General features: G+C 39.9%; 2 protein-coding genes across 4 annotated transcripts in view; one reads left to right on the top strand and one right to left on the bottom strand.

Annotated features, from left to right (window-relative positions):
- LOC144026372 (ubiquitin-conjugating enzyme E2 D2) overlaps positions 1 to 20,364 on the top strand; it is a 50,970-nt gene that overhangs the window by 6,016 nt on the left and 24,590 nt on the right. Inside the window, exon 1 of one of the 2 annotated variants that reach the window (XM_077533021.1) lies at positions 7,672 to 7,703. The exons of the other annotated variant lie outside the window; for it this stretch is intronic. Coding sequence (XP_077389147.1) covers positions 7,678 to 7,703 — 26 coding nt within the window. The 5' untranslated portion in view covers positions 7,672 to 7,677. Of the gene's footprint in view, positions 1 to 7,671; positions 7,704 to 20,364 lie in introns of those variants that run through there. 2 annotated transcript variants of the gene reach the window in all.
- The window catches only part of LOC144026370 (protein phosphatase 3 catalytic subunit alpha-like), a 36,049-nt gene that overhangs the window by 2,559 nt on the left and 13,126 nt on the right, over positions 1 to 20,364 (bottom strand). The window contains exons 2-13 of one of the 2 annotated variants that reach the window (XM_077533018.1): positions 20,138 to 20,338; positions 16,667 to 16,791; positions 13,870 to 13,981; positions 11,940 to 12,085; positions 9,261 to 9,400; positions 8,427 to 8,504; positions 6,755 to 6,849; positions 6,544 to 6,669; positions 5,308 to 5,385; positions 5,107 to 5,191; positions 4,288 to 4,385; positions 3,644 to 3,691 (exon numbers count right to left, since the gene is read on the bottom strand). In XM_077533018.1, the coding sequence (XP_077389144.1) occupies positions 3,644 to 3,691; positions 4,288 to 4,385; positions 5,107 to 5,191; positions 5,308 to 5,385; positions 6,544 to 6,669; positions 6,755 to 6,849; positions 8,427 to 8,504; positions 9,261 to 9,400; positions 11,940 to 12,085; positions 13,870 to 13,981; positions 16,667 to 16,791; positions 20,138 to 20,338 (1,332 nt within the window). The remainder of the gene's footprint in view (positions 1 to 3,643; positions 3,692 to 4,287; positions 4,386 to 5,106; positions 5,192 to 5,307; positions 5,386 to 6,543; positions 6,670 to 6,754; positions 6,850 to 8,426; positions 8,505 to 9,260; positions 9,401 to 11,939; positions 12,086 to 13,869; positions 13,982 to 16,666; positions 16,792 to 20,137; positions 20,339 to 20,364) is intronic. The other variant, XM_077533019.1, reaches the window with a different exon arrangement.

Genomic DNA, 20,364 nt, shown 5'->3' with positions numbered 1-20,364 from the left:
TCTATTGCTATAAAAACATGGAACCTACCAAAAGAATGATTAGAATATATTTCTATTCTTTTCCATTTTGCAGTATTCATTGTTAAAATATCGCTAAGTTTCATCATTATTCACAAATCTGTTTAGAATTGTGGGGAAACAGCTTGTTTTCATCACGGCCCTGGTTGATCTCTTATACTCTGCTGCCACCTGCTGGCCGTTTTTTTGCAATTGCTACCACTTTTTTCAACCGCTCTATGCAGTTGAGAGGCTGCATCAAAGCCTTCTTTATGCTCTAGCATAAAACAAACAAATAAAAACGTATAAATACGTCTTTGGTACACAATACATTTAAAATAGAACGTATTTATACGTTTTTGGGAGCAAATGAGTTGTTGAGAGTGTGGATGAAACAAACCACAGCTGTACAGAAGTGGCCATTCGTATCATCTCTCAAATGTAGTAGTCACGTTTTCATTTATTTCACTACCTAAAACTCATTTAACTAACTGGGTTTGACTAAAACAGTTGTAGCTACTCAATGCACCCTCATAAACAGAGTTGGCAGAACAACTGAGGCTTATAAAAATGTTGTTTAATCACATTTCTGCAAGTATTTAATCATATCTTTTCGTGGGACAGCACTGAAAAAGGACAATTGGACACATTGAAAAGTAGTCAGGGTGCATCATATATAATAGTATAAATGTATTTTATCTTTTTAAGTTTTCATTGTAACTTTTTTTTTTTTAGGGAACAATTGACATGTTTTATAAAATGGCCACAGACCACTTTTCATTGTGTCAAATATTAATTTATTTAGTGTTGTCCCATGAAAAGATCATAAAAAAAAATTAAATATCTGCAGAAATGTGAGGGATCGACTTACTTTTGTGAGATTTGTGACAATTTCACACAGTTTGAGCTGCCATCTATATAACGGTGTTTGTCATCAAAAAGTCAACATTAACATTGAAACTTGATGACAAATACTCCCGTTGAAAAGCACCAATTTAAGACTGCTACTACCTTTTACGAACATGCAGCCACATAAAAAAATTTCTGCTTCAGTGTACATTCAACACTGGGCTAGAGGCTCGATTTACAGGACATCACAGGGAAAAAACACAATACCCATAATTTGCTTGAACAAATTATGGATTGCAGTTCAGATAAGCCACAGACACGACTAAATATACAAATCCAAGTTCCAAAGAGGCTGTGCGAGCAAGCAATTTCGAATGCATTCGACTTGTGCTGAATCGTAGCGCATCCCACAAAGATACATGATGGAATTTGATGGCTGCAACACGTTTTATGAAGTTGGTTTTGTTGTGGAGCTGAGAATATGGTCAACAGACTTCGTTTTGATAATCATTCATCACAAATCAACACTTGGGATTGCATGAGCTGCACGTGAGTGCGTTCAGATGAGAACAGGGGCGTCAAACTCATGTCAGCTCACGGGCTGCGTGGGTAAAATAACGGTATATAACTTAAATGCGATTTGCTGTCAATTATACGCAGATTTTCGCTATTTGTGTGCCACCCCTAAATTACGGAGCTCAACTGTCATTTCGATCCGAAAAATAACACAAATGCAAATGTAATGCAAATGTTGCATTGTTCATCTGAAAACTGTTTGTGAACGTACAAATTTATTATGTTTTGATGTGGACGGCTGATTAATTAGTCCGACTTTACAATTTTACTTTCTTTTTTTTTTACTTTACAAAATCATCTCGTGGGCCGGATTAAACCGCTTTGCGGGCCTGATCCGGCCCGCCGGCCGTATGTTTGACACCGCTGGATTAGAACATGTTCTAAAGTTACCCATAATGCCATGGGTTCTAGCAAACAGCCATACAATGGGGACAATTGCCTCATTTTTTTAGCGTGCTAATTGTGAAAGCAGACATTACACGTGTATTTGGCCTGTTTTATATTCCATCAAGAGTTCAGTTTTGTGCGCGACAAACAATATTTTTGGAGCGGATGAAATATTTGAAACAAACATGAACTCAATTTGACGTTGCTTGGTTTGTGTCAGTTACAGTGGGACGATACCTAACGGGAGGCGCTAATATGCAGAATTGTCTCATCTTTGCAACAACATGAATGGGAAACTTTGCTCATAAATTGATGGATGTTTTGTTGACCAAAAGCTCAAAACTGGAAACATTTCCCCACACATGTCCCGACTTGAATGGATGGTGTTGCAGGCCTTCAATTCCGCATGTGATAATTGATATGCAAACCATCGCTTTTCCACACGTCACTGATTTTGGAACAAGGGTTTGTACAAACCGAAACATTGCAGTTAATTCAAGCGTGCACTTAATCGTCAAGCTTCTGTTCACAAAATACTGACACATTAATTACAAGTACTTTACCATGACATCAATCTGTTTGGTAGGTTTTTTAAAGTTTTGGAGAGTCTGTATTGCAAAATTCTTTTCGACACAAATCACGATTAAATGCTTACTGTCACTGCCTGATGACAACCATGGATATTATGTTTCCAATGTATTTATTGATTACAGTTGATTTAATAGATGAATTATTTTCCTAAAACCCATCAAAAGCATCTAATATTGGGCTGAACTCTGCTTTCTTAAACATCATTGGATCTAAGTTTTTTTTGTTCGCGAATGCCTGTAAAGCGGATTGTGGAACTCGACCATTAGCACGTGTCAAATTTACAACACATTTATTTTCACTTTACAGCGATGGGAAACGGATGTCATCAATGTTCTGTACGCAATAAATGTCCCCTGTTCATTTTCAATGGCTAATTTGGTCACACGGTTTTAACCGGCATGCACCAATTAAGACTTGTTTTAGTCAAATTTAGGTTTCCAAAATGAAGTTGTCAGAGTGTTGTGTATTAAAACAAAAGTTATGGCTATCAGCTATTATTTTACTGTCCATAAATCTTTTTGCTTTTTCGCAGGCAAAGTTAAAAGGGACATTGCACTTCTGTAGTGGAAGCACTGATGGGGTTGACGATTTGGCTAAAATCATGTTTATTCGTCTTTTAGCAATGATTTTAACTTATTTCAAAAACGTGCATAAAGTGGACTTGAAAAGTTGTCATTGGGCAGTGATCATGTCACGAAATGCTTCAAAAATAATGACGTTTTGGGTCACAATTTAATTTTTTTGGAGGTGAAAGAGTCAAATCATGTATCTTTTATACATATTTCCATCATCACAGGTGGCTCACAGGAGGAAACAGATTGATTGCATGGTCACCTTCTGCAGCATCGATAACACATTTAATTCAAAACAAAACAAAACAAAAAGCGGACGACAAGATTTCAGATTCACCTCGTCCCCCCCCCTCACCCATCAACCTGCTTCTCTAATGTGTGCGTTTAAGAATGTGAATGCTTATGTATGCTCGGAGAGAATGAAGTGTATTTGCTGGTTGTTTGACAAAAAAAAAAAAAAAAATGAAGCATATGTATGTTTGAATATGAATGTGGTGACTTGAGCGAGCTGTGGTTATCGGTTAGAAAAAAGCTCTGTGCATCATGGGTAAGGAAAATCTACGATCTAATGAGCATGGGTGGCAGAGAGCGCAGCCATGCTGCTGGCGCACGCACGCACGCACGCACGCACACACGACTACACGCACTCACGGTGATATGAGCGGCTTTACCTTCAGCATCCTTAACTGTCTCGATGGCTTCTATGGCCTCAATGGTGGCTGAATGATGGCGAGAAAGGAGAAAGGGGACAGGAAGAAAGATGACAGATTCCGAGAGCAGAGGAAGGAGGCGAGGAGGAAAAACAAAACAAAAGAAACCAAAAAAACACGAGTGAAGGCTGAAACATGCTTCTGTACAGATGCACGTCTCTGGATATGACATGGAGGCTTTGTGGAATAGACGCCGTTGTGCGAAACTTGACCCAAAAGCATGTCAATCCACGTGAGGCCCCGCAGAGCAACACTGAGGCCGAGGCAGGTGAGCGGGCAACCTGGGGGGTTAGCGTTAGCACACAACTATCCCTTTTCTCTCCTCTCTGTCTCACGCCCACACACGGTCAACCAGCAGGCTGTTAGTATCCTCGGCGCCGGTGAAGTGAAGTGGGGAAGAGGGAATGAGTCCACAGGGCAGAGGGATGACAGGAGATAAATAGCAGTTTAAGAGGAGGGAAGGGAAGAAGGCAACATGCTTTAAAGAATATTTGGACTGGTGCGTGTTATTATTTTGACTGATTTGTACAGATGGGTGTCTGGAGGAGAACTCTGGGTTAGGTCTGACAGTCAAGGGCGTGTACGTGATTGTGTAAAACACCTACCGCTCTGTAGAGTCTGTTTGCCCCCTGACAGCACTCCACTTGGCAGCATACCAGTAGGAGTCAGTCCCTTCAGGGTCAACACGTTCTCACTCTCCTCCCTGAGAGTTGGTGAGACAGGTGGGGCACGGGGGGAGGAGAAGATAAAGGCGAAGTTTAGTATCACTCACCTGTCCATGTGGGTTCAACGGCTCATTTTCAAATATGCAACGGCGCAAGTCTTAGACCACTTTACCGCCACACTCATTTTGACATTAAAGCAGTACATGTAAATATGGTTTATTCACAGATCCTCTACTAAGTGTGGCGTCTATATCAAGAAGTGCAGCCGGTGCGACGCACGGACAAAAAAGAAGAAGAAAAAACGGCCAAAGTTATTCTGTAAATAGAATATTTCTGGGTGGGTCAGTCATGGCTGGAACGATGATCGTTTACAATCAGCTAACTTCGGCATCTGTCAGTCACGATGAGTGTTGTTGACATGATCCGAGTTGGAAAATAAAAGGTGCATAGCTCGCTAGTGGATGTGCTGTTGTCGTCATACTTTGCAAACTCAAAAAAAAAAGACACAAGAAAAAAACATTAAGATTTGACGATGGCATCAGTTTGACCCTGAAACTGATTATTTCTGTTTGATCCAAACAAAATGGGAGGTCATCCAGCATCCTGTATTGGACTCTGATCGACCTAAGCGGTGACAAAGTCTAACCAAAATGCATTGTCACACAAAATATTCTAGTAGACTTTTCTCTTTTTAAAAAAAAAATACAAATAAATGTAAATGTACATGACATTGTCCAGTACGTTCTCAAGTCAACTCACCGTAGAACTGAAAACATTTTTGCCATCTTTCCAATGGCACGGATTTTGTTCTTAATCACCTCCTTCCTGGCTGCAGCTGCACTTGCTATAAAAAGAGACAAACAGCATATTATTTGTTATAATAACTGTGCGTGAAGTATTCAGGAATGTGAAGCTGAATCATACTGTTATGTCCTTCGTGGCAGTGTCGAGTGTTCTTACCGTCGAAGATCTCGTCGCCGTCATTCATGAGTTCGTCGTCAGAGCAGATACTCAACACATTGACCAGCATCTCTGTCACTACAGATACAAATATTCATAATAGGCTCACTACAAAATGACTACATGACATGATGTTGTCACTTTTTTTTTTTGTTTTTTTTTTAAATCTTTTGGATGAAATGATTTTCCATGTGTAGAACCGTCCACCTTAACGGGCTCAATCCTTTTAGAATGCATTTAATTCATTAATAACTTATGGTTAAAAGCTAAAGTCAATAGTGAGTCATGTTTGTGCTGAAGACTAATGGAAAACATTTGCATCATACTGTCGATGGAGCTTTTGCGGGTTGAGCTTTGTGTCTTGTATCCTGGACTGTCTGCGTTCAAGGCAGCGAGTTTCATATTGTCTTCTTTTAAATCTCTTCTAAAAGCTTGATGGGAGGAACACATTCAACATAATATTAGCATTTAACCACGACGCTGTTCTCATTAGTAGAAGCCAATGTACCATCCCGTCCAAATGGTGGATACGTTTTTGAAGCTAATGCTTTGAATTACAATGTTGCTTTTAAGATCCCCCCCATGAAATAATTTAAATTTGACATACATAATAGGAACATCATTTTTCAGAATTTTTGCCCTAACCTAAAACACTTCAAACAATAAACCCACAACCATCACCTAGTGAAGGATAAATCCGACTGAGCTCTGTCCACCCACCAGTCGTTCAAATTAATCCTCTAAGTCGGGGCTAGCCACTTTTTAAGCTGAGATAATAGCTACATGTTATGAAGTGAATTCAGAACAATATAACTGAATGCATCTTGGCTTTTTAAGTATGCATGTATTCTATATTGGACAATTCGAAAGATATATTCATTAGATACAGAATATAATAGCAATAACCACAATAATGCCCCCAAAATGTAGAGTTCTGTATTTGTGTTTTCCTCTATGCCTGTTAAGGGCAGCCTACTTCCTGGTTGAGAAACAGATGATTGGTAATCCAACCTGTTCTGCTTTGGCACGTACGTCACCTGTGCGACATTCCTGTTGCATAATCTGTATCTGTTTTACTCTCTACTTTTTCAGTATATCAAAATAACACTTGTCTCATTTGGTATAAACATAATTACTATTCCAAGTAACAGCATTTACTTCCGTGACATCATCGCAAAAGGTGCGAGATCGATACGCAACATTAAACTGTTACGTGTGCGTGCGCGTGCGTGATACCCTTTTCCCCCACAAAAGGCAGCGACCAGGTGAAGACGTCCATGAAGTTCGGCAGCCAGTACGGGTGAGGAGAGCAGTTGAACTGACGGATGTTCATTACGTTGTTCTCATATTTCAGAACCGCCGCTGCAAACGCAAACACACGCTTGATCTCAACTGACTGTTTTGGATTAATCCTATTCAATCCATATATGTGAGTGTTGAGGGCTACCTTTGTTATTGTAGACATCCAGGTAGTTTGGAGCCGAGAAGATGGTGATGAGTGAAGGAAAACCTGTCGTCTGACTCTTTCTGTACATACGATACCTATAAGGACATTTGCACAGAGTCCCAAACATAATTTATGTATGACGTTGCTTTGTTTCCTTATCAATGTGTTTGAACCATGAATTGCAGAAATATTATGGACCACAAACGAACTAGACAGTTGATGGCAGATAAAATGTTACTAATGGGTTCACCAAACTGAACAAAGAGTACAACATCAACAACAATTGGAATAGTGCTGCTTTAATTGCTGCATTACATTAAAGGATTTTTTTTTTTTTTCCCTCAGATAACAGATGTCGGGGAGGATTTATGGGTCAGACAGAATATTTTGACTATTTTTATTTTCTCAATGTAGGGTACAAACGCCATATCACATATCAAGATAGTTGGGACTCAGTTCTAAATAAACGTTCACTTGTGTATAAGGCAAAGTGAGGTTCAATTCTAGAACGTACAGTCCAAAGGGGTTAAGATTGGTGCAAAAGTAACCACTTTAATGACCTTTTTCACAGTCGTTATTTTAACATAGTGTTGACAGCGTGTTTGAATACGTTTAAGGGGAACTGTTGAATCTGTACACTTGCGTACTTTTGATGCTGAAAGCTTGACAATGTTACACTTCGAACCGAACTATTTCTAACAAAACAGATTTACACAAATGGGAGTAAAAACCATTTCTAAAAATATATCTTCTCTCTATAGAGACCCAGACGTCACATGACTATTCTCTGAACACGCCCTCTCTGGCAGGAAATTAGCGGTGCCGCGCGAACAGATTCCAATGGCTAGTAGGGATAAAACTAGCGTTTATCTGACTCTAACTCGCCGTCCAGGAGAATTCACACTATCTTTGACGACAAGGACATGATATACATGCACAAGACAGACAGGTTGGATGATATTACCGTTACTTATGAAGCTCCAAGAGTGCTTTTTTTTGTTTTTCTTTTGGCGATGTTTGGTACATTGAATTCACCACAGGCGAGTGCTTGCAAATGTGAGCGTACAAAGGCTTTACAAGTTTGTAAAATCGAGTTATGTGTGGTCAAAACGCCATCAAAATTAGCAGTTTCACACAATGCTAATGTTATTTAGCTATATTGGCAACTTAGCATCTGTTTATTCGACTGGCGCCGCTGTTATTTTTGCTGTAAAAAGTCTTCTTTTTGCTGTTGTTCAGTTATTGTATTCAACTGCCTTCCTATTTTTTTATTGTTTTAAAAAGGAAAAAAAAAAAAAACAACAATCAAATATTTACCAGTATTACAATAATGTTTGTGCTAAAGGTTTTGTTTTGAGATTTGTATACAATGTGATGGATCAAATGCTCATAGTGTGTTCCTTATGCTAGCTGTGTGTTTTTAAAAAATACTTGATTTAGTTTTTTTGTGTGTGTGTGATACTTTCAACCCTTCCCAGCCCCTACGGCACCAAGGGGAACCGTCTCGAGCCATAATGGCACTGCCCATCTGTTCGTCATCCTTCATGAACAACACATCTAATGGTTGCCTAGGAATTTCACACGTCACTGTTATTTCCCTAATTGTCAAAAGAAGAAAACGTCCTGATGCATTTCTCTTCCCAACTCAAAACAAATTCTCCAGTCGGCTTACCCGGCGTCCTGCGCTTCATGTGCTCTGATAATGGAAAGCAAGTTGTTGGTCTGTAAAAACTCACAAACCGCCGGGTAACTGCAATAGGAAAACGGAGAGAAAGAGAAAGTCAGTCAATCTTTAGAAGAAAATGACGACAGCATCAAATATAATGTCCCGTTTTACAGACTTTTGACAGATATTGCTGGGGCCACGGGTGCGATTCCAATATCCTCAATAGCTTATTGTAAACTTTTAGAAAATCACTGTCTTTGTAAGAAATAAGGTGCTGCATGAACAACTTGTACAGCAGGAACATCCCGCAAATGAAAAGGTCTCGTCATCTCTCTTTAAAGTGCAAACTTGTCTCGTTCCATTTTTGACACTTTCATGTGCATCTTTTATCTCCTCCCCTCACCGCCGACACCGTCGTGCACTTCTCCAACGTTGCTCTCCTTGTATCTTAATATCACTCGGTATCTGGCAGGGGTAGCCGGTCGTCATAGCAACAGAACCGTGCAGCTTCCCTGGGGATTGTGGGATATCGTTTCATGCCGAAACGGAACTTGCGTGCATGTGGTTTTGGGAGCGCGCTGTGTTTATGTTTAATCTCATAACAGCGTGTCTGCGCGCGTCCGCGTGTGTGCGTGAACTGGCCAAGATTTGCGTCTAAATCCTAGTGATGGTTATTGGATCTTGCATCATAGGAGGATTTGCTCTCTTCTTGTCACTATACTGTCCCAAACCAATAGCTTTAAGTGCACCTAAAACATAATCAGACTTCTGATTTGTAAACGACAGTTATAAGAGTTTAAACATTATGCAATACAGGTGTGTTGAGGTCATAAGGTTTACCTATAGAAATAGGAGCAGCCTCTGACTGTGTTGTGTCCAAAGTACTCTTGTGTCTTCTCATTGCCAAAATCTTCAAGTGGGTCTGCCCACAACAAGTCACACATGGGCCCAAACGCCGGAGGCTCCTTGAATCGGTCCAACTAGAACACACAAAAACACATCGACATGAAGGTTGTGGGGAACGCACAGAAACGGATGCACCAGCACGTCATGTAAATGAGAGGAAAGGAAAGAAAAACATCACACATGCACACGTACACTATAGATCATTTCAATGGCGACCCCCCACCACACAGGAGGTAGACGATGTCACAGCAGCAGATTCACCATGGAAACGCTGCCATTAGATGAGGAAGTGTGCGTTCTCTCCATATCGCCACCCTCATGTGTGGAGTTTTGCACGTCGGATTTCATTCAGCACGTGCAGTAATGTGGGGTAACAATTTGCAGCCACTTTAATTGGCTACATATAAATTATACATTGTCATTCATAATCAGAAGTCAGAATTCATATGTTCAAAAGGGAGTAGGAAGAAGTACAAGAACTTATCTAGTCCTACCCCTGCTAACTTATATCATGATAAGGATAAGTTACTATATTTAATAATAATATTAAACTAGGGGAAAAAAAGGAGTAAATGAAGGAAAAAAGACAACATGCACTTTACAAATATTAGTGTAAGTTATAAACATTTATCCAACCCTTAAAAAAAACCTTATTTAAAAAATAAATTAATTAAAAAAGACAAAAAAAATATATATATATATATATATATATATATATATATATATATATATATATATATATATATATATATATATATATATATATATATATATATATATATATATACACACACACAAAATAAACCCTTATGCAAAAAGGTAAACGATAAATAAAGGTCCTACATATCCAATTAATCTAACAATATAACTATATCTTTAACCATCTCATTAAACATAGCAAGTTTATAAGTTAAATATCACATTAATTCAGTAATTATGAAACACTTAAATATGTTGGGTAGAGTTCACCTCACATTTCTGATTACATTCTACAACCAAGTGCTAATCATAACTGGGTAAAATATACTCACAATTTCTTACTAGATACTACTAGTCAAAGTTAATTACTACATTGAATGTAACGTGATGTAACGACACTAAAATTATCACAGTAATAAAGCAGAATGAAATTATTTTATCGTAAATAAATTAGTTCAAACAGTCGTCATGAGTGAGAAACCCAACGTACGTGCGTTAAGTACTTTAAATGGACTACAATAAATCATAAATAATCATAATAATCATAATAATACATACATACATACGAAAATGTTGATTTATACTACAATAGTACATCATCATCATCATCATCATCATAATAAAATACTTGTAATTATATACGAAAGTATCTTACATGTGTTTTAAAATGCTTACGTACATAAATAACGGCACGCGGTCACTCCTCTGACCTTATAGGAAGAATCTCCCTTCTTATCACTACTAACCCCGGGTTTTCACCGGTTGCGGTTGCGGTGCGGTTGCGGTGCGGTTGCGGTGCGGTCCGGCGACGCAAGCAATTAGATTCCATTCATTCGAATGGTGCAGTTTACACCGCTTGCGGGTGCGTTGCGTGTCGACTGCGGAAGGCCTGCGGCGTGCCGCAAGCCTTCCGCAAGAATAGACCTATTTTCTATTTTTGCCGGACGCCGCAGCGTTAGGCCTCCGGCAAATGGCAAGCTAGCACAAAACACATCGAGCGGGACAGGAAGACCGAGGCAGTTTCAAAATAAATTTCCGGTTACCTTTCAGAATAAAATACTCGCCAGCTCCTATTTCGCAAGTTTTTCATCAAAACGTGACGTGGGCGTCGCCGCCGGGCCATGTGCTCATTCACGGTTTAGACACCAGCGAACATGGACGAGGAGAGGTTTATATTGGAGGTGGAAAACCACAAAATAATATATGACACGGCACATCCTTTTTATAAGGACTGTAATGTATTGTGAGTTTGATGTTCGCGATTGCTTGTTGTGCCCGTCTCGCTTGCCGTACTGAGCGGCAGCCGGACCCGGAAGACAGAAATAAAGAGTGGACCCGCACTGACCCGACTCTCGTTATTAATATACTTTACAAGGACAACCAAAAAAAGGATGCTGCATGGAATCTCATATCTTTCTGCTTCTCTGTTGAGCAGACTTTCTGTATGTTTGTCGTTGTGAAATGCCACATGATCGCGCGCGCGCGGTCCCGCGAGACACGTTGGGAAGTGGGCGGCGACGGAGCTGCCGGACCGCAGCTGTGCGGAGCCGGTGTGGATTGACAAAAAAATTGACCCGTCCGGAGCACGCAGTCAAGACGCACCGCACCGCAACCGCACCGCAACCGCATCCAGTGAAAACCCGGGGTTAGTGTCGTATATGGCTGAGAAGTCTTTGTTTATGAGACCAATTACTGTCATGGTTTCTCTCTCTCTCCAAAATCGTTTTTTATAGTGTACAAGTTTTAGTTTTCAGCCACAAAAGTGCCCCCCGATTTAACCACAAAGGAGAATATGTCCCCAAAAGAGTAACCGATCAATTTATTTCCGGTTCTCCAATTTTTGAAAATGGCAAAAAATGGACGCCACGGGTGCAAACAAAGCAGAGTGATGTCAGCTCCAGGTGTGCCTTGTACCTTTTTGATGTCGTCCAGCGTGTGGATCTCCGGCGAAAGGCCCCCGTGCACGCACAGGAACTGCTGGTTCATCAGGGCTGCGAGGGGCAGGCAATCAAACGCCTCCATGCAGGAGTCATACACCTGCTCCGAATACTTAATCTTACCTGCGGGGGGACATTTGGGGGACGCAAGTTGAGAGGAAGCTCCAAAAATGGGCTTCGGATGTACGAGAGATCAAAGCTGCCACTGAAAGCATCATGTGACTTTCATGACGAGCTCATTTATACACAAATGAAAAACATAAAATGGCATAGGTGCAATATTTGCTTTCGAGACGTCCATTCTGTTTTCAGGGAGTTAAAAACCTGACCCAAATATGAGCGTGAAGCAGCACAAAGACACTGCGAGGCATTTTGTTTTGTTCTAAAAACAAATCTTTTTTTGGGGGGGGGGGGATTTGGCAGCAACTATCACTTATGACATCCAACAGGACGTATCTTGAAAGTACATTTCACAAACAGTCCTGACAATACGTCCCAACACAAAAGCAATGTCGCTGGATTAAAATAGCAGGAAAAGTGGAGAGGGGGTGATAAGAAAGGCGGATTTTGGCTGCGGGAATAACAGGATAATAATTTAATGAAGCGAGAAGGAGGACGTTTGGAAATGATACAAGAGAGAAGAAAGGATGGAGGGCAACATTTGTGGAGAGGAGCAGCAAAATGGAGGCAATCAAGGCTTAGCATCGGAACACGGTCGCATTTGTGCGAGTGTGCGATTGTCATCCTCTCCATGTGCCTCGTGTATAACAAGAGATCATTATTGCCAGGTGTCAGCTCTTTTCCTCTTTTTTTTTTCCTCTTGTTCTCTCTCTCACACACATTTCTGAAGATACCGCAAAAACGCACGCGCGCGCACACACACACGAAGCAGATGGTAATTGAGGGCGACCACCATTCGCCAAGAGCACCAGGGGAAATTAGCGTCCTCGTCCCCTGGCCAATCAGACACAGAGGAGGACGTCCCCGAGCCAATCATTTGCGGGCCAAATTAATTTGCCGCTAATCACCCGCTCTCGGACGGGCAGAGCGAGGGATGGAAGAAGGAGAGGACAGAAAGATGGAGAAGGGCTGCATTGTGGGAAATGAAGGCGGAAGGACTCAGCTGGGAAGATGGAGATGGACGAGCACATTTAATTCAATGCTAAATACTTACAAAAAATGCTGTATGCAATGAGATTGCTGCACATGTATTTTATATCGCAGAAAATCGACAACATTTGTGACAACATTTAGGCATGAAATTAAAAATGTGTCCACAGCAATCCCATTGGACACTTGGGCCAATGTTAGCCAAGCAGTATTTCGCCATACACATAAATGTCTGGAAGCTAATGGTCATTATCGTATTTCCACGATTATACGGCGCACCTAAAAGTCTTCATTTTTTTCAAAAGCTGACCATGCGCCTTATAATCCGGTGCGCCTTATATATGGAGCGATATTGAGCCGCAACAGGTCTCGCTGTCAAGACGCTATCGGTGACGCGCATGCACGGAAGATCCCGCCATCTTGGATCGCTAACTACGGCAACCCAACTCGAACAAAATACCTTTATATGCCTACGCGTTCCTAAAAACATGATACAGCATTGAAAAAAAAAATCTTACATTCTTGATGCATTATAAAGAAACTATTTTAATTCTACGGGTTTTAAAGACGAACGTTTTACTTTTGATCCCGTTACATTCCCAGTGAGTCTTCATACAAAACCTCTCGGGCTACAAAGCTAACCACTTTTTCATTCAATAAAACGCAACAATGTCGAGAATTCTTTGTTGCTTTACTGACTCACTTTCAGCTAAGAAATCACACTGCATAAGTGGCAAAAATGACACAAAAGGAAGAACAAGCGAGTGACATTTGGAGGGAACAAATGAGTTACTCACATTCTTGTTTGAAGGTGAAATATTCCGTCAGATGTCGACATTCATGGTTTCCCCGTAGAAGAAAGAGCGTCTTTGGGTAGAGGATTTTCAGTGACCACAAGTACAGCACACACTAAATGTTCACCGGGGAAGAGAAACAATTACATTAATAATGATTTGTCACATCATGCAAATGCCTATTCGCCTTCATGCAAAACGGAAATGTCTTGTATCGCGATGACCGATTTGGCCTAATGTGTTGAAATCGGTGGTGTCCAAACTACTGTACGACCCGGGGGCCATTTGTGGCCCGCCGTGCATTTTTCAGTGGCCCGCGACATATGCTAAAAATGGCATTTGACTCCGTTCAAATCAAATAAACAAAAGAAAAATGTTTGGAGATGGTCAAAGTAAGAAGGGAGGAGGGCTATTAAAATTATTCTAGTTCACTAAAACTAATGAAAAAACTCAAACTAAAATTCAAAAAAACAATATTGTTACTGAAATAAAATAAAAACGAAAATGCTTTAAAAAAAAAAAAAAAAAAAAAACTAACTGAAACTACATTTTATGTTTACAAAACGAACTAAAACTAACTCTAAGCACCATCAGATGATGTTGCTAACATTGTGTTTTTTTTTTAATATTTCACACAAGTAATACACATTTAAAAAAAAAAAAAACAACTAATAGTAATACTGAAACTAACAAACTAAACTAATAAAAACTAGCAGAACCACCTTGAAAACTAATAAAAACGAACTAAAATGAAAAATTCCAAAACTATAATAACGCTACTGCCATCTTACAAATAAATTGGTTTATATAGTGTAGCATTTTTCTAAATATGCAAAAGCACAAAAAAATTATTTATATACAATTTTTAGGACTAAACACACAATTTCTCTTCATAACATTATGTGGCCCTTGCGTCCTTCTGTGGCCCTCAAATGAAAAAGTTTGGACCCCCCACCGGTCTAAATCAAATGAAACGATAACATGCCACAAAGTCAACTCAACTCAACTTCAAATGTAATTTAAAATAAACTGGATTCAGAATCATATTGTCCCAGTTGATAATCTGAAAGTAACTGAGGTCAATGAAGCGTAACAAAAAAAGGTGGACTCAATATTGCTCGCCTCCCTCCAAACTGTCACTGACATAACACTCATCCCATCACGGTTCACTTCGGCCAGACAATGTTGATCACACAAATACCTTCGTGCACTTGAATCACAGACAAATGGGCAATCCAATCATTCGTTTGCTAGCAAAATCTCAATGAACAATGTGGGCAGGTTGCTTGATGCAAATCTGTAAATTCAGCATTAATGTCAAGTAATCTAGATTTCAAAGGCGAAATACTGGAATTGAAATTCCTGACAGTGATTGGAAAGCGTTTGTTAGTTGGTGGCTCTGTGATTGAGTTGTTGCGTGCATTTGTTTGTTTGTCCGTCACCAACCGCGGCCGTCCACTCTTATTACTCCAGAACAAAAACAAGCCAATTCCGATTTCACTAAATGCGTTTCTGTAGCGCCGGTCGTCGGGGGACTCGCGGGGCCATGACGTCACCTGTTCTGATTGGCCGACAGCAACGCCGCTGCCGCCTCAAGCAACGGCGTGGCACGCGCCCGTTTCCTTGTTTTAAGCGAGAGCGGCAGAAGCGCCCGCCGGTCTTCGCCAAAGTCAGAAAAATACAGTATATACTAGGGGTGTTAAAAAAAAAAAAATCGATTCGGCGATATATCGCGATACTACATCGCGCGATTCTCGAATCGATTCAATAAAAAAAAAAATCGATTTTTTTTTTTTTTTTTTTTTAAGAGCTCAGAATTGTTCATTCGGTCGTCTTACCGATTCAACGTCTTATCATCATTGCCTTTTTTTTTTTTTTTTTTTTTTTTTTTTTGTGTGTGTGAATCAATTTTTAAACTTCCATTTTTAATGGAAAAATATTCAACAAAACGTCTGACTTCGGGTTAGGATTCACACCTTGAGCATGGAAGAATGTTATATGAACGGAACATTAAGCCTTAATATTTTATTTTAATGCTGTTCAAACATGAAACAGATTACAACCTCTATAAGACTGAAATTTCAGATAAATAAATCATACATTTTCATATAAATCTTACACTCTACAAGCTTACTGATTAGTATTTTCTAAATTTGAATGAAAAAAAATCGCAACAATCGACTTATAAATTCGTATCGGGATTAATCGGTATCGAATCGTGACCATTCGTATCGGGATTAATCGGTATCGAATCGAATCGTGACCTGTGAATCGTGATACGAATCGAATCGTCAGGTACGAGGCAATTCACACCCCTAGTATATACAATAAATATAATCATGTTTTACAACGACGCTTAACTGCATTTAGAATTGAAACGGTACTTGTGGATGGATTTGTAATGTTTGTGGTTTTAAAAAAAAAACATGGCGAGGCTGGTGGTGTGTTCCTCCTCTTCACTTGAATGAGCTCCAGCGGCAGACCTCCATTCACAAATAGCTTCGCGAGCCGCTCGTCAATCGTAATATTCCATCCATGGTGGTCTATATTAAATTGTAAATATGGTTCAATGTTGGTGCGACTTGCCACTCGCAAATGTTATTTCAGATCCGCACGCAATGCGGGAGTGCAAGCTTGGCGTGGACGGTTCAAATGTTGCCGCCCCCTTCTCGCCGTGCGCCAGTTGTAATGGAAAACCGGTGGTTGCTGTCTAGTGTGGTTGCGTGCGGGCACAATGGAAAAGTGGCATAAGGGGGGCATTACGCCCCACAACGGTGTTGAACTGTTGATGCATTCTTACCTCAATACTGAAATAGCCTCTGTCCACATAGTCCCCCAGGAAGAGGTAGCGCGTGTTGGCAGGTGAACCTCCCACTTCGAACAACTTCATCAGGTCGAAGAACTGGCCGTGGATGTCTCCACACACTGTGAGAAGTGACAGATGAAAGCCACATAAGCACTTTGAGTTCGCACTTTTCTGGATTTCGAGTACGTTCCAGGTCCAAGGACCCAATTTCCGTTTAGTGCCATATCCGTGTTTATTCACGCGTATGTTTTAAGTGACGCATCCGACTGGCGTCGTTTCCCGCTAAAAATGAGCCTCAGTGTTATGTGGATATTGTCAAGTCAGTGAAATGTTGCATTTGACAACCCTGTGTACTGCACCACCTCAAATGAGGCTTCCCGTTTGAAGCCGTCACATTGTGAAGGACTTGAGCCATCCGACTTCCCATCCGCCTCTCTCACCATCTGTCTGCTTTCACGTCGTCTGCTTCACTTTAGATCTCCTGCATCTGTCTGACTGCTGACATCTGTCCGTCCCTTCATCTCGTCGCAAACTTTCTGTCTCTTGTCATTTTTGGATGCTGCTGTCAACTGACCTGGAAATTCAGAATGGCGCCAATGAAATGCGCGTCTTGAGAGCTCGGCTGTTGTTTTTACTCTTACACAATCGTTATTGTGCTAAGGAAGCCAGTTTACATTAGCAAAATCTCACAGTGCAACATCAAACAAAAATATCACCCAAAAAGTGAGTACTGAAATAATGGCATTCTCGTCTCTCGTCTTTCCACGCAAACTTATTTGGTGCGGAATGTGTAACATAATGCTAATTGACACGCAAGAAGCCATGACTTATTTTGTTATTTGGATGATGACAGGTGGATACATAGATAGGGGCCCATAAAAAAACAACAACTATCACTTATATACATAAACAAATATATTGTTGTGTTAAATAATAATGTTCAGACAAATTGAGCAAAATTGTCCATAGAACCGTTAATGATCTATTGCGACATACTAGGGCGCCACGCAAACATTGGGACCAAGTATGCTGTAAAAAGCTGTGCAATTCTAATAAAACCTTTATTGAAGCGCCAGTAATTATGGTTACAAGTCTATCAGTGTGATACATATTGGATTAGCAATATTTGTCCACACCTAAATCTCCTCTTCAGGTCACCACAGACACATTACATTTACTATTGGTAATGGCTCTGACTGGGCCGTTCTCATTTATGTATTTATTATTATTTTTTTTTTCTTGTAGCGAATCCATTCTTTTGTTGATTGCATCCTTTGGACACAGCCGGAAGATAAAAATCCTCTTCATCTTCAACTTTCTTACAGGCTCCTTAAACTGCGCCAAAATTGGAACTGGGACTAATTCGGAATTCTCTCCAACTTGAGAGTGCAAAAAAAAAAACTTTTTATCTTATACTGTATTTCTCCCAAATGTGAACACCTGGACTCATTTGTCACAGCGCTATCTGCAAATTGTTACTCATCACTCAGCTCAGACAAAACAAAAAAAGCGCTTTGAGGTCGGTTCTTCTGAGTCATATTGTTTATCTGTAGAAGAAGTTGGAATTGAAGATCGAAATTTCTTTGCCGGAAGCAAGCCGCTTGAAAAAAAAGCTCTGCGCTAAACACCTTCTATTCAAGCATCTCCACATCTGCCTGCAGTCTTCTCTTGTCCCCCGGGGGAGCAGTACCTGTAAAAGCCAAGCAATGTTCCGACACTGGAACAACCCACACAGATTCATCTCACCACTCGTTATTTGCATAAACACGCGCACACGCTGTTGTCAATCATCTGGATGGGTCTGAGTATGATTGCCAGAAACTCGTTTTCCATTTTGCACTCGCCATCGATCTCAATCTATCCCCTCTTCCCGCCCACCATATTCACCTCGCATCCTAACATTTCCCTGTCAAGGAAATACATGCAAGATATTGTGAGGCGTGTCTAATACGCCGATTGTGTCTCTCAGCCAATTGAGACGGAACGACGATTCCTATTCTTATTGAAAGGGAAGCAGATGCACATGGCAGGTTAAGGAATCAATGAATGCACACTGGTTCATACATGATTGGCGGGTTTCTTCACTTTGTGCGTCTTAACTTTCTTTTGCTTGTCATTGAGCAAAGAGGATGGGAATCGCTTCGTAACACAATATTATCACGATATGATAAACATCGCATCACAATAGCGGGATTGACAATATATTGAAATTGGTCGATATAAATTACTCAACAATATCTATATTAAGATATTAGAAATGACAATATTGACTAAAAGAATATTTTTTCCTCATAATAATACTTTTTAGTTTTTTTTTTCAGGAGCTCCGTATAATATTGACATATTTATTTTTTTCATATATATATATATATATATATATATATATATATATATATATATATATATATATATATATATATATATATATATATATTGTAAATTATAGAACCACATTGCATTCACTTGAAAAACAAAAACCTCCTGTTTTTATGAGTACTTTGTGGTAGGGGATGCTTTGTTTAAAGAATATATTTTTAATTATATTTTTATGGAATATTTGTTTCTATTTTTCTTATTTTTTGTTTTCAGGTTTTGGTGATATGTTTTTCTGTCATGCAAAAATATATTCTGAAAAACAAAGAAAAATATTCCCCCGCAAAAAAAGAGGAAGAAATATTCAGGGGAAAACACTGGGGGGAAAAAAACTGAACAATATGAAAAACATTTTCCATAAAAAAAACTAATATTTAGCAAAAAAATGGGGCACAAAATACATATTCCGAAAAACTGAAAAAAAAAAAAAAAAAAAAAAAAAAAGATCTGAAAAATAGAAAAAAAAATATTCTGGAAAGACAATTTGAAAAAATCCAAAAACTGAAACAAGTTATTCCAAAATGTAGAACAAAAAATAATCAGAAAAACAGAAAAAAATCAGAAAAACAGAAAAACAATATTAAAAAAAAGAAAAAAGAAAAAGAAAAGAAAAACGGGGGCAAGGGTGATTAACCTCACAAGCCAGATTGAAAATTGTGATTCACTCAAGAGAGTTATTTGCATTATCAATCTAGGACGTTTGGGAAAGGAGGGACTTGCTGTACGAAACTCCGAGTTTATTGGACGATGCGGCATCTTTGCGCATTTGTTTTGACCAATTCAGGCAAAAACAGCACAAAAATCCTTACCAGATAAAAATGCACAAAGCGCCTCTCGCTGTTCAAATTCAACGAGGAAACGGTGAGTAATTCTGTGAGAACATAATTAATTGCAGCGTCCATTCGTCTGTTAGGTTTGTTTGTCTGGTGGAACGCGCACCAGCGACTGGTGCTCCTTTCCCACAATCAATGGCATGTTAAAAAAAAAAAAAGTCTCTGTAAACTACAGATTTCTGTCCATGACAGAAAAGCACAGTGAAACAGAAAATACAGTTTAGTCGTAACCCTGCGACTTGTATGCAAATCCAAATACCTGTTACCGGTGCCTCAATGTCCAACATGGTGCGCTCCTGGCGCAGGATGGCGGCGCCCTCGTCGATGATGCGCAAGGCCACCGCCTCCTCCAGACGGCCCTCCTTGGTGAGGTGAGCTTTGAGAAGGTCCACCCTCGGCCGGCCCTCGGCGTCAAACACTTCCTTCATGGTCAGCCGATGGGCCAGTGGGAAGGGGACGGCTGCGAGGAGGCATCATTTCAATAGG

Source organism: Festucalex cinctus, chromosome 9 (genome assembly GCF_051991245.1).
Source record: "Festucalex cinctus isolate MCC-2025b chromosome 9, RoL_Fcin_1.0, whole genome shotgun sequence".
Lineage (NCBI taxonomy): Eukaryota > Metazoa > Chordata > Actinopteri > Syngnathiformes > Syngnathidae > Festucalex > Festucalex cinctus.
The sequence above is the reverse complement of the archived record's forward strand: the minus strand, read 5'-3'. Positions and strand labels throughout refer to the sequence as shown.